At 43.0% G+C, this 18,413-nt stretch overlaps 5 protein-coding genes across 5 annotated transcripts; 4 read left to right on the top strand and 1 right to left on the bottom strand.

Moving 5' to 3' along the window:
* Positions 1 to 1,366: 1,366 nt before the first annotated feature.
* Positions 1,367 to 1,945, top strand: SS1G_06427 (predicted protein; the record flags this gene model as incomplete). The annotated part of the gene is made up of 2 exons (XM_001592138.1): positions 1,367 to 1,379; positions 1,428 to 1,945. The coding sequence occupies 2 exons, from the start codon at positions 1,367 to 1,369 to the stop codon at positions 1,943 to 1,945; spliced, it is 531 nt and encodes a 176-aa protein (XP_001592188.1).
* A 1,510-nt stretch (positions 1,946 to 3,455) lies between these two features.
* On the bottom strand, positions 3,456 to 6,394 carry SS1G_06426 (hypothetical protein; the record flags this gene model as incomplete). The annotated part of the gene is made up of 4 exons (XM_001592137.1): positions 3,456 to 4,110; positions 4,180 to 4,293; positions 4,345 to 5,315; positions 5,483 to 6,394. The coding sequence occupies 4 exons, from the start codon at positions 6,392 to 6,394 to the stop codon at positions 3,456 to 3,458; spliced, it is 2,652 nt and encodes an 883-aa protein (XP_001592187.1).
* Positions 6,395 to 7,783: 1,389 nt separating this feature from the next.
* On the top strand, positions 7,784 to 9,701 carry SS1G_06425 (hypothetical protein; the record flags this gene model as incomplete). Its single annotated transcript, XM_001592136.1, has 3 exons — positions 7,784 to 8,056; positions 8,104 to 8,579; positions 8,627 to 9,701. The coding sequence occupies 3 exons, from the start codon at positions 7,784 to 7,786 to the stop codon at positions 9,699 to 9,701; spliced, it is 1,824 nt and encodes a 607-aa protein (XP_001592186.1).
* A 2,822-nt stretch (positions 9,702 to 12,523) lies between these two features.
* Positions 12,524 to 16,981, top strand: SS1G_06424 (predicted protein; the record flags this gene model as incomplete). Its single annotated transcript, XM_001592135.1, has 3 exons — positions 12,524 to 15,017; positions 15,321 to 15,550; positions 15,602 to 16,981. 3 exons carry the CDS (start codon positions 12,524 to 12,526, stop codon positions 16,979 to 16,981), a joined length of 4,104 nt encoding a protein of 1,367 aa, XP_001592185.1.
* A 1,134-nt stretch (positions 16,982 to 18,115) lies between these two features.
* On the top strand, positions 18,116 to 18,375 carry SS1G_06423 (predicted protein; the record flags this gene model as incomplete). Its single annotated transcript, XM_001592134.1, has 2 exons — positions 18,116 to 18,287; positions 18,338 to 18,375. 2 exons carry the CDS (start codon positions 18,116 to 18,118, stop codon positions 18,373 to 18,375), a joined length of 210 nt encoding a protein of 69 aa, XP_001592184.1.
* Between the last annotated feature and the right edge of the window lie 38 nt (positions 18,376 to 18,413).

The following is an 18,413-nucleotide window of genomic DNA, read 5'->3' as shown; positions in this document are numbered from 1 at the left end:
GTGCGAACGAAAGAATGCCATTGTAAACCAGGCCGATCTATGCAGCGCTTTGAAGAATCTAATCATTATCATTTCTTCTTTTCCATTCTATCTCGAATCCTATTTACATATGATGGCGATCTGCTTTTTCCTTTATATGCCCTCCACCTCTAGCCAGAATGAGTCGTCGCATAGCTGCAGGGTTCCTTTGAAAGTCTTGACTTCTCTTAGATATTTAACAAAAGGAATCCACGGCAAATGTCCTTTTGTGGAAATTATAATCTTCAAACGTGTTTTTCCTTTCCACTCTTCGTCCCAGATGCAATAGTTTGTGGATACAGACCTTCAATAGCTCACGATCCGACGCAGCTACGGACGTTGGCAATGAATCAGTGGAAAACATGGTCGCTCCAAGGACCTGGTACTTGCTAGACCAATGATGTGTTACGCAACCATGTAGGAATTTTAGAGATAGTATCAGACGCCTCTCGCGAGCATAAAATCTTCCTTTTACCCTTGCTGATATTGCATGAGTACTACCACGCCTCACCCAAAGTCTCGGCACGCTTATTTACTTATGTCTTCGAGCTGCCTTCATCGCTCTAGGCCAGGATGAATTTGTTTGTTCTTTGCGTATCCTCTCAAGCAAACAAATCTTTCTACCGTCATTATTCTCCTTTGATCAGCAAACCAATCAAGTGGATGACTTTGACTTCTTCATCGAGCATGCTTCTCCCCGTCAGGCTACACGAATCACTTAAACATTGGAATTTGGTTTTGGATTCGTCGAAAGCCATGAAAGTTCCAAACTGCGAGATGGAAAGGTGCAGTAAATGAACTTGTGAATTTAAGCAGCGTTTGCTGTTTGGATTTTACTCTTTCTGACATGGCAGATGGTGATGAGTCTATTTAACTGGTGAGTGATGACCTCTTGGATTATAAGTATTTAGAATCTCTACTTTTAAATCACAAACTCTCACTACATTACAACCTCATAATTTCTGTAACCAAATTATAATCTTCAAACACCTCATTTAACCCGGTCATGGCAACTTCGCTAGATGCAACAACCTGCACTGAATGCTCTAAGACGTTCCACGGGGCACGGCTACTTGATTCGCACATACGTACTGTGCATAAGGATGAAGAGGAATGTTCTATCTGCCGCTCGGTGGTGAAGGGTTTAGTTCAGCATAAACGCAGAGTGCATCGCGAAATTTCCCGTACTACCAAACGACCGTCAAATTGTCAACACTGTGGCAATTCGTTTGTAAAAATTGGGAGGCACAGGTGCAAGAAGGAGATCAAAAAAAGTCCTATTCAGCCAATACTTCCTGCGCCAGCTCCTGCTGACGCTAATATTAAAAGCTCCCAAAGTTCTTCCTCCATGGACTGCCTAAGTATGTAATTACATAACCTGAGCAACACGCATACTGACATTGAAACAGCTGATGTTCCCTTACCAGCCTTCTATCCGCTCCCACATTTCTTCGATGACAGAGCCATTTCTCCCTTCTTCTTGTGCTCGGCAGCTCAAATTCGCCAGTTGCCACTCTATGACCCTTGGGTCGAGAGTGACTCTGCCTCGCAAATGCCTTCACAAGAATGCTATGCCGAAATGGATATCATGAGCTCTGCAATCAATCAAACCATACCTTTTGACCCAACAAGCGTGTTCTCAGAAATTGCATCAGGATATCCTTACAGACTCAGCAGTACACTCTCGCTTCCTCTCAACCCGATATCATACGATCAAGACACAGGTACTGCTTCAGCGACCGGAGCTATCAGTAGCACAGCAATACCAGATTACAATGTTCCGATACCTACTATCGAGCCGCCGGACGCCGATTATCCAGTTGTTGAAGAGTTTGATATGTTTGATTCTGGTGTGAATGCTATGGAATTTGAGGATCTGATAGATTGGGGGGATTTTTGGGAGCATGAGATTTCGGAGTTCTTGTAAGAACTTTCCAAAGCGGAATTCGCAGGGTTTTCGTGATTATTTAAGGCTTAAAAGTGTTTCTTGTTATTGCTGTTCTTGAATGGTGTTTACTTGCTCCTGGGGGTATATATCATATATCATCATGATTGATGGGCTAGTAGCTTGGTTGAGTATTTGTCAAACGTTTGTAGCGTGTCTAATTTCCTTAAAAGTTATATCCGCTCAATTTTCAACATAACACTATACCTTCCAAATTGACATAGTCTATATACGGTCCTTATTTGCCTCTCCAAAGACTAAAGATCTATCTTCGGATATTGTGGTAAGAAAAAGTGTCAGAATTGGCGTCTGGTTTTCTGTCTCTGATAATCAGTTCCTTGTTTGACGGTTTGAGGATACACGTTACAACGGGAGTAGAATGGTTCAAGAAGAATTGACCATGCCCGAAAAAACAAGGCACATCTTATTCTATACAAGGGTACTTATATTTAGGTTGATGATTGTGCCATAGGAAAAGAATGGGAAGAATGCTTGAACTTTGAATCTGAGCGGTTAGTGATTACCTGACGAGGTGGTCTCGCTTAATTTCATGTCTATATACATCTTCTAGCGGCAAAGACAAGACTCACATTCAATGATCTACTCATTTAACTACCCTTAAGCTTTTAACCAGGATGTCTATCATGTCACAGTTCTTTAGAGTCTCGATACCTCAGGATCTCACGACAACCGACAATCTGATGAAAACGCATCCTGTCAACATGGCAGGCGCTCTACCGAACTATCTAAGCGAGATTAAAGTTAATAGATGCTCATACGTCTCCACTCGGGACAAGAACACTAAGCATCTGGCCCTAAACGGCATTTCTCCACATAAATCCCAATCATTTGACCAAGACTTATAAAATTTGATTGAAACACATTGGAGACAAGCCAGTCACCTGATACTCAAGCTCCCTTTTAAATATTATTAATTGAAATTATGTAACTGCGACCTCTTCGTCGAATGCTTCACACTCAAACGCTCCGAGCTTTCCTAACAATTTAAAAGCAAAAATTGTGACTGATCCCGATCCTTTTCTTCAGAGGAATTGGTTTCCATTGATCGTGTTGGGAGAAGAGGTTTCCTGAGTGAGTGATTAAAGCTAGTTTCTCTGATGGGGTGCAGGAATGGTATAGTTAATTAAGGAACGGTGTGACAGAGAAGGAAATAAGCGAGTTTAGCTTGGGGTGGACGGTGATGAATTGCTCGAGTGTATGCTTAGATCTACCGCTATTTAAAAGGAAGATGTCATATGTGTTATATTTCTTTTTGTGAGGAAATATTTGAAATTGAGGGGCCATTATTAGATTGGAGAACGTAAATATAAGTGAAACTATGAATGAGGTCTGAAGAAGCAAGTGTATATTGAACTTCTAGACTGTGATAATAAAGGACCACAGCTCCTCACTCGTGCTGATATACACATTGCATATTACTAAACACTTAATTTTCCACTTCTGCATATCCTCACCCCGGAACCTCAACCACCTACGAAAAAGTAATCGAAACAACCACCTCTCCACCCGTCAAATCAACAGCCCATCCACCCCTCAGCGCACCCAACTCCGACACAGTCGCCTTACCCACCGAACCTACCTGCGCAGTCTTCGTAACCCTCAAAATCGTCGAAGAAGCACTCGCCATAGTGGAAACCGTAGAAACAATCGGCGCGATAGTAAGTTTTACAGTCCCATTCGTGTATGTTACACTTGCTATCGCACCGGCATCAATTTCGAATTTGAATCCTAATTGTGCGATAAAGACTTTTCTCCTCACGGCATCTTTCGGTGCTACGGCCCATGATGTGCTAGAGCCAGTGAGTGCGCCACCGAAAGCGATAAGACCTAGTGTTGTATCATCAACGACGTAGGTACCAGAGCCAAGCGCTAGACCGACGAAATTTGGACCGTAGTCTCCGCTATATGCATCCCATGCCATGGTATCTGGCCATGTGTGGAATGCTGCTGATGCAAAGCCCTCGCTATCGATATTGGATAAGGGACCATTTGTTCCTCCATAACCGACTCGAAGGAGATATGTTTCAGTGGGGTTTTGTTCGAAGTGTGATAGTAATGGAAGTGCATTTAAGCCGGATCCATAGTGATGACCCATCCGCTCAAATCGCATCAGCTTGCCACCATAACTTAGGATCGTTAGTACGCATCTAGCTTTCGTTGCAACTTGTGCAAACTACCGAGTGCTGTTGACTTACATAAAATCCCAATATCTTCTAGCATTACCATTCCATGCCCAATGACTTACTGCAGGCATATATCCCAAGATCGAGTTAATTGTTTTCGTCACCGTGGTTGTCAACCCGAAGTAGCTGAAAACATATATATTAGTAACTTTCAACCACCAACAACGGCTCACTTACTTAGACCAATAGTAAACTCCTTCCTGCCCAGTAGAATCCCAAGCCATCTCACTTCCATAAGGAACAGCCTCACTATTCCACAAATTCGCCCTTGTCTTCATTGCAGCAATCACAGCATTAGCAGCAGTCTTGTTGCCTTCGTTCTGCAAATCTTGCAAAACGTATCCCCAAACTGTTTCACCCATTAGCCCTACATCGACGTACCCAGTATCTGGGCCCGTCGCATAGATGATGGTTTCATAGGCCTGATTCAAATACCATTGCCAGGTCTGTTTCGTCACTAATTTTGGATAGAATCTAGCGACACGATAGAGAGCCCAGTAAGCAGCCGTCACATGAACATAATCGTAGGTTCTTCCGGTACCGTAAGCTGAGTTTTTGTTCCAGCTCCACCAATTCCCCCAATCTATTGATGATGAATAACTGTATGAAACTGCACCTGGCTGGTAGTAAAAGACGCTCATTTTGACGCTGTAATCGGAGTTCTGAATATTTCCCCACAACGTTTTTGTAACGAATTGCTCCAATTTGGTTATCTCAGCGGCGTTGGGTGAGATTGCTTGCTTCATTGTCGCTGCAAGCCAGGAACCAGCTCCTGCTTCATCACTCAATCCAGCAATCCAGACTCTCGGGTCCTGTAGAACTTGAGCATTAACTGAGCGGTCGTAAGATATAACTGATGGTCCTCTACCAAAAGGATCACTGCTGCTTTCGAGCCACTGATTTGATGTCAAAAATGTGCCCAGCGAAGATATAGCTCCAGGTGCTGACTGAGTAATAACATAATTAACCGTTTGTACAAGGCCATCGGCATATGTAATTGTTACTCGAACTCTTCCCCAGGGGGACGAGCTAGGTGTGAGAGTATACTTATTCTTGGCTGCGGTTGAAAACGTGAAGGCCCCAGCAGGAGTTGATGTGATAGAAGAGACGGTTGAAGTGTGCTGCAGGAACAATTGGGCTGTGAGATCCTATTGGGAGTAAGTAATCTACTTGGCCAAGGCTCCGTCCCAAGTAAATGAAAGAACTAGGTTGTACAGAGGAAAACAAATGCGCAGAATGAAACATTCGAATCGATTGAGATATCCAAGAAGAGATGTTGGTTTTTGGGGTGCAAAATAAAGAACCTGTCATTTACCTGTGGAATGATGTATCCCGGAACACCAATAGCAACTGGTGTTCCTGTATTGGCCACAGTCGATTCAATATCACTGATGCTGCTTGCAGCTGAAAACTTCAACCCTTTCGTGATTGATTGGCCTGCAGCAAGTACTACCGATGTACCGGGGTTCCAAGGACTCGTTCCCTTCCACTCATTTTGAGTATATGCTAAAGTATAGGTTTCCCAAGAATAAAACCCTTCGAATGTTTGGCTTTGATATCCCAGTGCCGTGTCGGTATCTTCTTCTAAGAATCGCCAACCTTCAAGGGGTGTATGCCCTAGCGGTGTCACTACCAGTGCTGGACCTGTTCCTGACAATGGCGTCACACGCAGATAGCCACCGTCGAGACCAATATTTGGATCCACTAGAGAGCACATTTTTTGCGTATCCACTGCTGTTCTGTCCGTGAAAATGCTATTGAACTCAATAGGGAATCCAAGTGCTCCAATTTCAATGCTACTGGTGCCTTGATTGGTTATAGTGAAGTTGAGATTGATGTCCGCTCCACTTATGGACCAGGCTCGCGTGATGCTTAAAGGAATCCCTGATGGTAGTGTTGGTGCGAGATTTGCGGAAGTAACGCCTGTGGAAGTCACCGCAGCCCTCTCGGCGGCGGAATCGACACTGGTCCACGAACTATCTCCAACAGCTCGATATCTGAGTGTGATGTCGCCAACATGATAGTTGCCATTTTGGCTCCTTTGAGAAAGAACATCAAAAGGCGAGAAATCGAACGTCGTTAACGCTTGTGGAATCAAGGACGCAAGTGTTTGACTGGAAGAATTAAGTCTGGCGTTCAAAGCACTGGAGCCAAAGGAAATATATTGACTAGAAACTACGGTGAATATGAGAGTAGACACTCCAACAACCTTGTGAAGGACGAACATAATTCTACTTGTGCCAAAGGCAAGAAAGATAAGTCGAGGTCTCCAACAGAGAATGAGTTGGGATGGAATACATCGGAAGAGTTCAGCGCTTTTATCTCAAACAATAACCATGGTGACAAGGTACATGAGAGCATTATGTAAATCTTTTAATCGTAGTTGGAGCGCGAATAAAATATACGCCAATGGAATTTAGCCGGTGCAAATGCAATTGAACGAAACATAAAAGTGGGAACTTATTGCTGCCGACATCATGCGAGGTGGTGTGGAGTGTCATGAAGGTTAACTTTGATTTGAGTTCTAATCATCGGCGGCCCTCCTTGATCCCTCATTACTAATCATATACCTCCTGGCCCCAAAAAGAGTTTACTTCCTTGATTGAAAGTATTATAAAATTATTGAGAATCTCGGAAACCTCGAAAATATGAAAAACTCCGAATGTGAAGAGGAACAGTCGAATTTCTACCAAAGTTTGTGAAGCAGTGTAAAAATTCAGAAAAAGAAACGTAGGTCAAAATGTTTTATGTTACTTGTTCCTTCAACGTCCATAGATGAAGATCGATAAGTGAATGAGAAGGACGAGGGTTTATCCAAGAATGTTCATGCATGTAAAAGTTAAAGAGTCTCGTAAAAGCCGCTTAGCTTAGTATGCGATTGGCTGTTCAAGGGAGGCCATCGAGCTCCTCCTTTATTTATCATGGTTTGAACTGTACGGAGTACAATCAATTTCACGTATTTGCTCTTTGGTAGGTTTGAAAGAGATCCCCGCCAGAACTGGTGAATTAGAGTTTCGAGACATATCACACCGTATTAATCGACCCCAGGTATTTTCCTGTAAACGAACGATAACGACGAACATCAAGCTACCCATCTGGATTATCTAATGAAAAATGCTAGAACTCGTTTGCCCTCAAGCATACACTCTGGCTATAATGATTTCATCAATAATCCAGATGATAGTGAAGACCTAGTATTGGCCCGTAGATCTAGCAGGATTATACGATATCTGTATATATTCCAGTTAATCCTTCGATATTGAGCTCAATTTCATGCTACTTTGGGTCCCGAAGAATGCACTTGCGACTCTTCTAGATTTATTACTTCCGTGAAACTCCGACAGAATATCAATTCAGTAACATGAACATTTGGCCAACTTGAAAGAATAATAAACTGGTCACTCTGATCACAATTTTCACTTGCGAAAAAATGTTAAGGTCTACAAATTGCTTTGGTCGCCTAGGGAAGCATGAGAGAAAAGTGAGGGCTTACGTAATATCCTTATCAAAATGCTCCGCTTCCGATAAGTTGCAAAAATAATTTCGTCTCTTGAGCAAATTGGACTTCAGTAAACAACTTCTTATAATCTTTATTTTTACAACGTCAATTTCAACGATGAAGCGCAAACTCGATGTCAATGATGTTCCTGTACCAACAGAAGAAGCAGAGGCCGCAAACGGCAAAGCTACTTTTGCTAGCCTAGGATTGGATGCCCGTTTGCTCCAAGGAATCGCAAAGCAAAACTTTCAATCACCAACGCTGGTACAGAGCAAAGCAATCCCACTCACATTGGAAGGACGCGACATACTGGCTAGAGCTAAGACTGGATCTGGAAAAACTGCTGCGTATTTACTACCAATTCTTCATTCGATATTGAAGCGAAAGGAGGTGGGTTGAAAAGGCCTCATCAGAAGAGGATGAACTGACAGTTATAGCTTTCTCCCACCCAATGCACGTCCGCCCTCATTCTTGTACCTACCAGAGAACTCGCAGATCAAGTCTATAAAACAGTTGAATCTTTTACGGCATTCTGCGCGAAAGATGTGCGAGCAGTCAATCTGACACAGCGAGTTTCCGATGCAGTTCAACGATCACTTCTCGCAGACTCCCCGGATATTGTTATTGCGACACCAGCCAGAGCTTCTCTGAATGCCAACACCTCAGCGCTCTTACTCACAAATCTTACACACATGGTGATTGATGAGGCCGATTTAGTATTATCTTATGGTTATGATGAGGATTTGCAAAATGTTGCCAAAATCATGCCCAAGGGGGTCCAGACTGTTTTGATGAGTGCCACGTTGACAAGTGAGGTCGAAACTTTGAAAGGACTTTTCTGTAGGAACCCAGAGGTATTGAAATTAGAGGAAGCGGAGGATGAGGGAAAAGGTGTTAGTCAATTCGTTGTGAAGTAAGTTTATGCAAACTTTCTGTGCTATCCATGTTAACAAGTAACAGATGCGCCGAAGACGAAAAGTTCCTCCTGGTATATGTGATATTCAAATTGAAGCTTATAAAAGGCAAATGCATCATATTTGTTGGCGACATTGACAGGTGTTATCGATTAAAATTATTTTTGGAGCAATTTGGGACAAGGAGTTGTATCCTCAACTCGCAATTACCTGTTAACTCACGTATCCATGTTGTCGAAGAATTCAACAAGAACGTTTATGATATTATCATTGCTTCGGATGAGCATGAAGTCTTGGGAGACGAGGATGAGCCCAAACCCGAGGAAACTGAAGAGGTTGAGGCGGACGACGCTAGTGGAGAGAAAGAAGATGCCAAGGATGCTAAGAAGGAAACCAAGCAACCATCGAAGAAGAAGCAAAAGACTGGAAAGAAAGACAAAGAGTACGGAGTATCACGAGGAATCGATTTCAAGAATGTTGCCTGCGTACTTAACTTTGATCTCCCAACATCATCCAAGTCATACACCCACAGAATTGGCCGAACTGCCCGAGCAGGCCAGACTGGTATGGCACTATCCTTCGTCATACCATCTGCACTATACCGAAAGCACAAACCAACCAGCATTGAATCAGCAAAAGACGACGAGAAAGTACTGGCGAAAATTATCAAGCACCAAGCAAAGAAGGGCAAAGAAGTTAAACCATACAATTTTGACATGAAGCAAGTGGATGCTTTTCGATACAGAATGGGCGATGCGCTACGAGCTGTTACTAGTATCGCGGTGCAGGAGGCCAAGGCACGAGAGATCAGACAGGAATTGATGAAGAGTGAGAAGCTTAAACGCCATTTTGAAGAGAATCCAAGTGATTTGTACCATCTTCGTCACGATGGTGAATTACGACCTGCTCGCGTACAAGCACATTTGAAACATGTGCCGGACTATCTCCTCCCGAAAGAAGGCAAGAAAGGAATAACAGGTGGAGATATTGGATTTGTAGGAATGCACAAGACGACGGAAAATAGAATTAGGAAGGCTAGGGCGGCGAACAAGGCAAAAGGACGTGGGAAGGGAAGGAAATCAGATCCATTGAAAACATTCAAGGCGAAGTCGAGGAAATAATTTAGCTAGTAGTACTGTATTGAATAAGATACCATTTTGACAGGCTCACGGTAAAGACGCTGTGATGTAAGTTTGTTCATAAGGCAGGCACCGGTGTTTGGGATGCAGCAGCCGTTTTCTCTGATTGAAGACCTTCAAGTATGATGCAATCCTTATGATACATGTAAATAACCTAGGCAGTTTCCCTTCCACTCAAAGGCCGAGGTAAAACACCAGAACTTAACTCACGGCAATGTTATCACGTGATATGTTGTTTTGTTGCATGTCTGAAAAATCATAATGTCTATTTAGGAACATCAAAAAAACAAAAATTTCAGAAGAATGATCGATCACATGATTGATTATTTTGTTGCATATCTGAAAAATGAGAAAGTCTTTTTAGAAAAATCCAAAAAACAAAAGTTCAGAAGAATGAGAAAATGATTGATCACGTGGTGATTTGTTGAGTGTGGGTATTCTCGTTCCTCGTCAATGTAAGACTTACATTAATCATGAAGTCCAAGTTGGAGCTTCAGTCATGATCATTGGGGATGAAGTGCAAACACGACAGATTCTGGCCAAAGAAAAACCGAATGGATTTTTTTTCAAAAAGATATCTTGAGGACGGATTAAACTCGCGGCTATTCTTTTCGAATTTGATCTTAGCAAGGAAGGTCGCTGCCATGGATTAGCTTGCTTGAGATGGTGTGCCAATCGCGGTTTTTTGTTGCTGGAGTGGGATTGTTTTAAGGCTGTTGAATATGTACCCTCGACTTCTTGAGTCCATGATGGGTGGATTTCCAGCTTTCGTATCTGAGCTCATCAGTGCGATTAGACTGGCGTCTCTAGCCAGCAGGTCGACTCCAAGACGTTATACGAAAAGATCGAGCTACCACCACTATTTATTAGTTGTACATCCATTTGATTCAACACTGTGATTTCCCTTGATCAGCCCAATCGTGGATGTTTGAGGTATATCCGTAGTGTTTCTTTTCATGTGAAATGCGTTTGTTTTCAAGCTCATACTTGTCAGCGATTTAGTTGATGTTTAAGTTCACACTGATCGATATCCTATTGGGAGTCGGCCAATGGGTGATGCTTTGGTACATACGAGTATGTTCATCCGATAGTACAAGCAGTTTCGTGCTTTGGGGTTAAACGGGAGTATAAGGGTAAGATGATCCGTGTTTCAATAAGTGTTGAACATCAAATGGTTCTATTTCCAGATCTTTGTACTTCGAATACATCTCCTTTGAAATCAGAAAGTATGAAATGATAATTATAGGGTCTATTTTGGCTTGTATTGGTCCTGGTGAGGTTCACTCTGAGGAATAGTACCCTGCAATGTACTTCTTACAATTATGCACTTGAAAATCATTGTCTGTTCGGTGGTTTCCTATAAAAAGAACTGTTTCCTATTATATACAAAGCATGGGACAAGCAAAAATGGTACAATCAATCCATCGGCCATGAAATAAGACGCAAGTCTGGATAGTCGATTTTCCAGATTCAGATAATATGTAAGAATAGGATGCATTAGGTCAAGTGAGGATTGGGCAGAAATCAATTATGTTTTCATATCTCCCTATGAAAACGTCAAACTGTGAAGCATAGTTTCTAAAATCAATAAGCATATATTGTACTCTCAACTTCACTTTCATTGCCCTTTTCGACGCTATCCTCTGCATCAAAACTTATCCCTCTTGATACGCGATTTCCGCCATTTGGCCTCGAGCTTATGTGTTCGGAGGTTTTCTCTCTTCTTAAATTTCTACTCGAGGGTTAACTGATGTGTTGATACATATATTAGAGACACAGGAAAGGCCATTCAATTCATCTGTGAACTAATCTAATGAATCTGCAATGGCCTCGTCCACACGTTACATGGGAGGGTGAAAGAATGGCAGAGTATTCTGTGGGCATTTATGATTTTGCCAATGAGTTAGGTTCATGTCCATGCTCCCATGAGGCTTAGACATATCTCAATGATAGCCCATGATCAATGATAACGTCCTTCCTCCATTCACTAAATGGAGTCGATGAAGATTATCAATTCTGGTCCACTCATGATTCCTCCTTCTATTCACGCATTTCAGTCTCGTAAACTTTGTACGAAGGCGTGTTTATGATAAAGAGTTGAGTAAATAACTTCTAGAAATCTATCTGGGTCATCCACAAAGGTGTGAATTCACTCATCAAAATCTCGTTTATTCACTCAAAAGAACTGTGGCGCTGGCTCGAGGTCCGTTCATCTAAAGATTTCCCCTCCTTAGCTTTCACCTTTTTCTTACGGACTTGGAGCTAACTCATTCAAATTACATTATTCTCTGTCCACCTGTTGTTCTTCAGAGCTAGTCAATCTTTTTGGGAGGCGCTGGACGTCGCGTCAATTAACGTTACTACTTTTCTTCCTTCAATCTTAGCCTTAGGAGTATGGTTCCCTGCTTTCCATGCTACAACCACGCAACAATAACAACAATCAAGCAAGTGCCTCTTTTACAAGTCAAACCAACACTCTTCGTCTTCCATTCTATTTCTATAGCAGCATTTACTGACTTCGTCTGATATAGCCTTCGTCATCTTGGGCTCGGTATCGCTACCGCTCTGGATTCGCTATCCCGACTTCTTCTTCTCCCACATATCGATCTTTACCCCGCACTTAAAAACCACATCCACCTATAAAGTTTATTCCAATTCTACTGGCAGCTTGTCATGCCCGGCGAATCCTAGTCACAGTCTTCAAGTTCTACCAACATTTATACTCCGCATAATTTATCACCATCAGATCTCCGCTGCGATCACTTTACCTTTAAAGAACCTTCCGGAGATCATTTATGTCAAAAATGGAGCTGGACGATAGTTGGGATCCTGATCCCTTACCAAACAGCAGGGTAGGGAATCATTCTCAGCCTCGTCACAAAGGGCAAGCTGCGCGCAACTCTAAGATGCAATCTCAATACTATCAACACTCGCAAACTTCTCACCCACAACACAGCGATCACAATGCGCCTATCAACCTTGATAATGAGTCGTCCGATGATGAAAGCTCATCTAATGAATACCCCATTCTCGTGCAACAACCACAAGCTACTCATAAGAGAATGAGAAGTCCCATTCAGCCGGTGCCGGATGGACGGAAACGGCATCAGAGCGAACACCCGAGTGGGATTGGTCGCTGTCGCAAGACAAACATAGAGGAGGCTATGCATGATCACTATCCACATGTCCTGCAGTCTCGTAAAAAGTTGGTGCCCCGCAATGACATTCGATATCAGGCCACTGAGAACAAGCATCATAGTGGATATTTCGATGTTGAAAGTACCTTGCCAAAAAGTAGAAAGTCAGATCCGCGCAGAAATTCACGCACAGGAGATGCATATCAAGATCAAGTCTATGTGGAAGAGGGAGATTTCGGTGAGCAGTTCATTAGGGAATCTAGTTTTATTGCATATAAGGGCAATTCCTTTGCAAAAGAGCGCATGAAACAAGAGCACATGGAACAAGAGCGAAATTACAATCCTGTGCCACCTGGCACTTTCACTCATGAACCGACCGGCCAATATCATCAACAATCTACAAGGGCAAACCACGAACTAGTGCTCACACCAAAGGCAAGGCAGCGTCTTGATTATTCTCGCGCGCAAAGTGTTGGCCCGAGGAGTTCATATGACGATAGTGGAAATCTGTACCCAGGCCCCGAAAATAGTATTTCTAGTGCTAGAAATCTGAGAAAAAGACAGGAGCTCCAGCTTGCCTCACCGATATGGCCAGGCCGTGAATATGTCATGCAGAAACCTTCTTCTTTGCACAGAAATCAAGGGAACAATGAAAAGCTTACCTTTGCGGACTTGACCCCACATACCCCAAGGAAACCACCAGCGAGAAGCAGCTCCGTTACTCCTAGTGGAGCGCAAGCCGTTGCAAACCAGCCCAAAGAATATAATTATGGTTTTATTGATGATGACGATATCAATGAAACACCGTTGGAAGAAGCACTTCAGGGCAGGCCAAACTTCCAGACGAATATTCAGAACGCCCCGATGGACCTCATGAGAGCTTTACCAAAGTCCAGTGCATTTCGAAGGAGCGATTCTGAAGCAGCAAAATATATCTATCAAAGCCCTTCTGGAGGTTCAAGAGGAGCAGACGCTTCAAATATCACCATTGATCTCGTGACGCCTGAAAGAGCTGTCAGTGCCCGTGCTTCGATGCCTTTTATACCTCACCATTGGACTCCGGCAAGAAGAGGCCCTATCAAAGTGTCGAATACTCGAGAAAGCTTTATGCAGGATGGCCCTGGTGCTAATGGAGTTGAAACTTTTGCGGGGGATGCTCAAGAACGACAAGCAGCTGCCTCTAGCACTAGTAAAGTACAAAGCCCTGAAGAAATTGCTCGACAGAGACAAGCAGCGAAGAAAATCGTCAACAGAGAGCTCATCGCTGATCGTGAGGCTCTACAAAAAGATCTTTTCGGGGAAGTTGTTAGTGAGACCGAGGAGGAAAAGCGAGAGCGCGATGAGGCCAAACGTCTTCAAGCTCAGAGATTGCGAGAAGCCAAGGAGAAACAAGATGCCATTGATGCCAAGGTCAAACGACAGAAGAATGAATTGAAGGCTCAAAAAGAGCGTGATAAGAAGGATGCTGAGCAGCGTGAGAAGAACAAAGACGTAGCCTCAAGGAAAGCCAACCGCGATGCTGACCGCCGTCATCAGTCTTTGAGGGAAGCACAGAACGCAGAAAAGAGACGCAAAGATGCCCATAACAAATTACAGGCGAAAAAAGAAGAATTGGCTGCGCTGAAAGCTCTCGAGGAACAAAAGCAGATTTCGGATAGAGAAAACAGAGAGCAAATGAACAAATTGGAACGCGACTTTCAAAGGCTTGCTGCTCAGGTGACAGCACAAACAGCTGCCTCATTGAAACCTGCGAGGAAGTCCGCGACTGAGAATGGAGCTACGAACACAGAGGAAACTTCACCTCTGCAAGCCACCCTTCCAACAAACATGGAAGTCGATAATGAAGATTCATTGTTCTTTCCAGAGACGCAAATAACACCTGTTGAAGCTTCTTCAGATGTACAGGTCACAAACCAGACTCAGATCCCAGAAGCTGTTAATAGTGACTCCACTATGGTCCCATCTGTAGAGCAAGATCAATCTCCTGCTAGTATCGCCGAGATCTTTGCCAAGACCATACCCAACACTAGTGGTGGCAACGTTGAAGACAGAGAAGCGGAACGTGAAGCTACTCGCAAAAAGAGACCAGGTGAACATGCAGCTGCAAAACGAAAGCGTGAGAAATCTGTAGCCGCTGACCCAAGTCCAAACACCACTGCTGGTAAAGCTGCTCCTAGGGTCATTTCAAAACCACCATCAAAGGCTGCAGCAAAGAAAAACCATAACAAGTCTTTGGCGAAGTCGCCAGGCAGTTCGGTATTCGACATCAAACTGAGACCTCTACATGGACCAGATGATTTTCTGCCTCGCGAACAGCCGGAAGGACCCATTACTGTCACTGAGAAGGACACTATAGATCCCCCAGTCCTAAAACCACGCCCGCCTCCCTTACCTTCACCTCCTCCAAAACCTACTGCAACTTCAATTAGACCAGAAACTAAGTTTATTTCACAAGCAGAGTTAGATGGGATTGAAGCTAGTCGGAAGAAAATCAGGGCCGAAACGAAAGCTCGGATAGATGCATTGAAAAAGAAAGAATTGGATGCAAAAAGGGATACAATTTATCAGAAGAAGACAGTTGAATATCGCAAGAAGAAAGAAAAGGAGTTTAGGGATAAGGCTCGCCAAGATGGTAGGGAGCTTGGTGAGGCTGAGCTGGAAACCATGCTTGACAAGCTCATGGAGAAGCGAGAAGTATAATTCCACGATGATATCTTGATATGCTCATGCTAATAAGTATTACAGCGGGACAAAAACAGAAGAAATAGACGTCGTTCGGGAGAAAATCCTTCAAGTGAGCATGAGAATGAAGCTGTTCCAAATTCTAGTCTGCCCAATGGACTTGGTACGGCCGCGCAAGTTTCATCTTCAGATACTGCCAGCGAAACCAATCATGTGCAAGAAGACGACGATCCTAAGACCCAGGCTCGACAAGACCATAAAGTCAGAACAGCCGAAAGCTTGAAGGCATTGGCTGAATCGCATGCCGCTCGACGTTGTCAAACATCATCAGTGAAGGAGTTAGGACCACTCTTTAGCGACTCATCATCCTCTGAGTCCGAGGAGGACCCTGACGATGAAGAAACGACACAGCGTTACATTGAAAATGTCCGGAAAAATGTTGATGTTACGAAAGCTAACAACACCTTTGACGAAGTACAATCAGGAACTCCTGTCGTGGAAGAGGTCGATCTCGAGAAAGATTTCGAAGCAGCCTTCGAAGAAGAGCTACTTATTGAAAGAGGAACTGAAATGGCAGCCACTGCACTCAACACCGATGATCATAGTGCGCAAGTTTTCGAGCCAATGCCTGATATGACTCCATATTTTGAAGGCTCATTAACTCAAGCGTCCTCTTTCACTTTAGCAGAGCAATCGACACAGCTCACAACACCAAGCCAAATATCCCAGCCGGAGCGTGAGAAGCCTCAAAAGTCTCCATCATATTCCATGGTCAATGTATATATGGTAATGACACAATTAATTCTTCACGAACATGAAGACGAAGCCGCCCTCAAGAAAAAGTTCTTTGATGTAGATAAGGCCAACAGATATGCTCAGACTCTCGTCAACGAATACAGGACCAAAAAGTACATGCAGCAAGAGATTGTGGAGAAGTGGGACAGGGAGTATAACTATTCCTGTCAAATCACCCACAATGACCACAAAATCACCAAGGTTTTCGTCAAAGCCGTGCCAATGAATCCCAAAGATATCGATAAATTTGATCCGCATCAGATTAATCCTAGATTTGCCAATCAATACTATACGGTTCGATATGAGAAGATAATAGAGAAACTTGACCCTGAGACCCAGAAGGTCTGTATGATAGAGCGGACCAATGGAATTATCGATGACAGCAAACTTTACACAGCGTTGGAGATGGCTAATCATGCCGCCGCCGAGTACTTCCTCGAAATTATAAAACCTAAGGAAGGAGTTGAAGAACATCATAATTTGTACTATGAAGAAATCCTTCCACAAGTAAGGGAAGGGAGAGACGATTGCGCGAAAGGAGATCAAATGTTTCAGTGTGATTTGAATAACGAAATGGTTCCTTGGGCGGACTTCAAATCCTTTAAGGTTGAGGTGGAAGCCTCCAAGACTGAAGGACCTATTAATTAAACGCGAAAATCACGATCTAGGTGCTGGGTTAATATACGTTACCTTGCTTTCCGAGAAATAATCTCTAGTTCGACGTATCACCACCACGCCAATTTTTACTTTCACCAAATTACACTTTACCAAAATTAATAACTAACATCCTCGAACATGCCATTTCCATTTCAAAACTTCAACATCTCATGCGTTTACCGCAGACAATATCAATCATTTCAAGAATATCTCACAACTCCCAACCCTTCGAATTCCGAGATAACGGCAATTTCAACCTACGCTTTACGCACTAAAGTTTCCTATCTTATATTATTATTATCACTTTACTCCATAAAAACTAACATCAATAACACATCATATACAGACCAAATCCCAATCGCCTGATCTTACAGATCAATACCAAATCACCCAAAACAAAACAAAAAAAAATACAGTCAGAAAGGAAGTGCAGAAGTCAGTTCAACCATTAGACGTTCAAGGGTAGTAATGACACGAACGACTCTTGGGGGACTTATCCATGAGTTTATTTCTTGCTGTTTATGAATAGGGAGGGCGTGAGATTGTGGTATTTTATTTTATTTTGCTTTATACCCTTTTTATTTTAGATTGGGAAGTTCCGGTAGCTTTTAAGGGAGGAGGTGTAAAGAGATTGGGGGTTGAGGGGGTGAAATAAATATTGCGGGGAATGTTGCGGGTCTGTGAGAAGGAAGCACTTTCATCGAGGAAAGCTACGTGTGGGTGAGAGATCCATCAGAGAGGATGGCGGAATATGAGGGCCGTTTTTCTGTTTTCTTTACCTAGGAACTCTTTCGTCATCGTTGTTCTTTTTAGCAAAAAAGTGTTAACTGCTGCCACTTTCAAAACTTGGGTCGTTGTCGAGTTTTTGAAACTTTCGTGATATTAGTTGAGTGACTACGTGACATGCTACAATTCACTGCATCTTTTGATTCAGAAGTGATAGTTATCGAGAATTCAGAGATACAAGTCCTCATTTGAGTAGAACTTTCAAAGAAATTTGTATTTCAGATCATTTCTGACCGAATACTCTAGGTTTGGGGTAAATATTAGGGGGTTAAAAGTCCATTCACCCGTTTCAACCCATTTACTTTCCTGGTAGAAATTTTTTTAAATAAAAAGACCATTATGACAGTAACAAAGAAGAAAGATAGTAATAACCGCCGTCATAAATTTTGGACAGAAGCAACTTCTAGACAGTATCAGGGAATACCTAGTAGCTTAAGTTTTTATGGCGGATTCAATGTTAAACAAAAATCTAAAGGGATTTGCGGACATGCTCCAAGCACTTTCATCATGCGTATGGAATGAATAGGGTGGGTAAATTGGTATCTGAGCTGGATTATATAGAAAGGGTCGAGGTATTGGAAGCGGAGGGAGATGGGTGAATTTTATGCTTAGCTTACCTGGGTGAGGAGGCAAATGG

This window comes from Sclerotinia sclerotiorum, genomic scaffold (genome assembly GCF_000146945.2).
Source record: "Sclerotinia sclerotiorum 1980 UF-70 scaffold_8 genomic scaffold, whole genome shotgun sequence".
Lineage (NCBI taxonomy): Eukaryota > Fungi > Ascomycota > Leotiomycetes > Helotiales > Sclerotiniaceae > Sclerotinia > Sclerotinia sclerotiorum.
The sequence above is the reverse complement of the archived record's forward strand: the minus strand, read 5'-3'. Positions and strand labels throughout refer to the sequence as shown.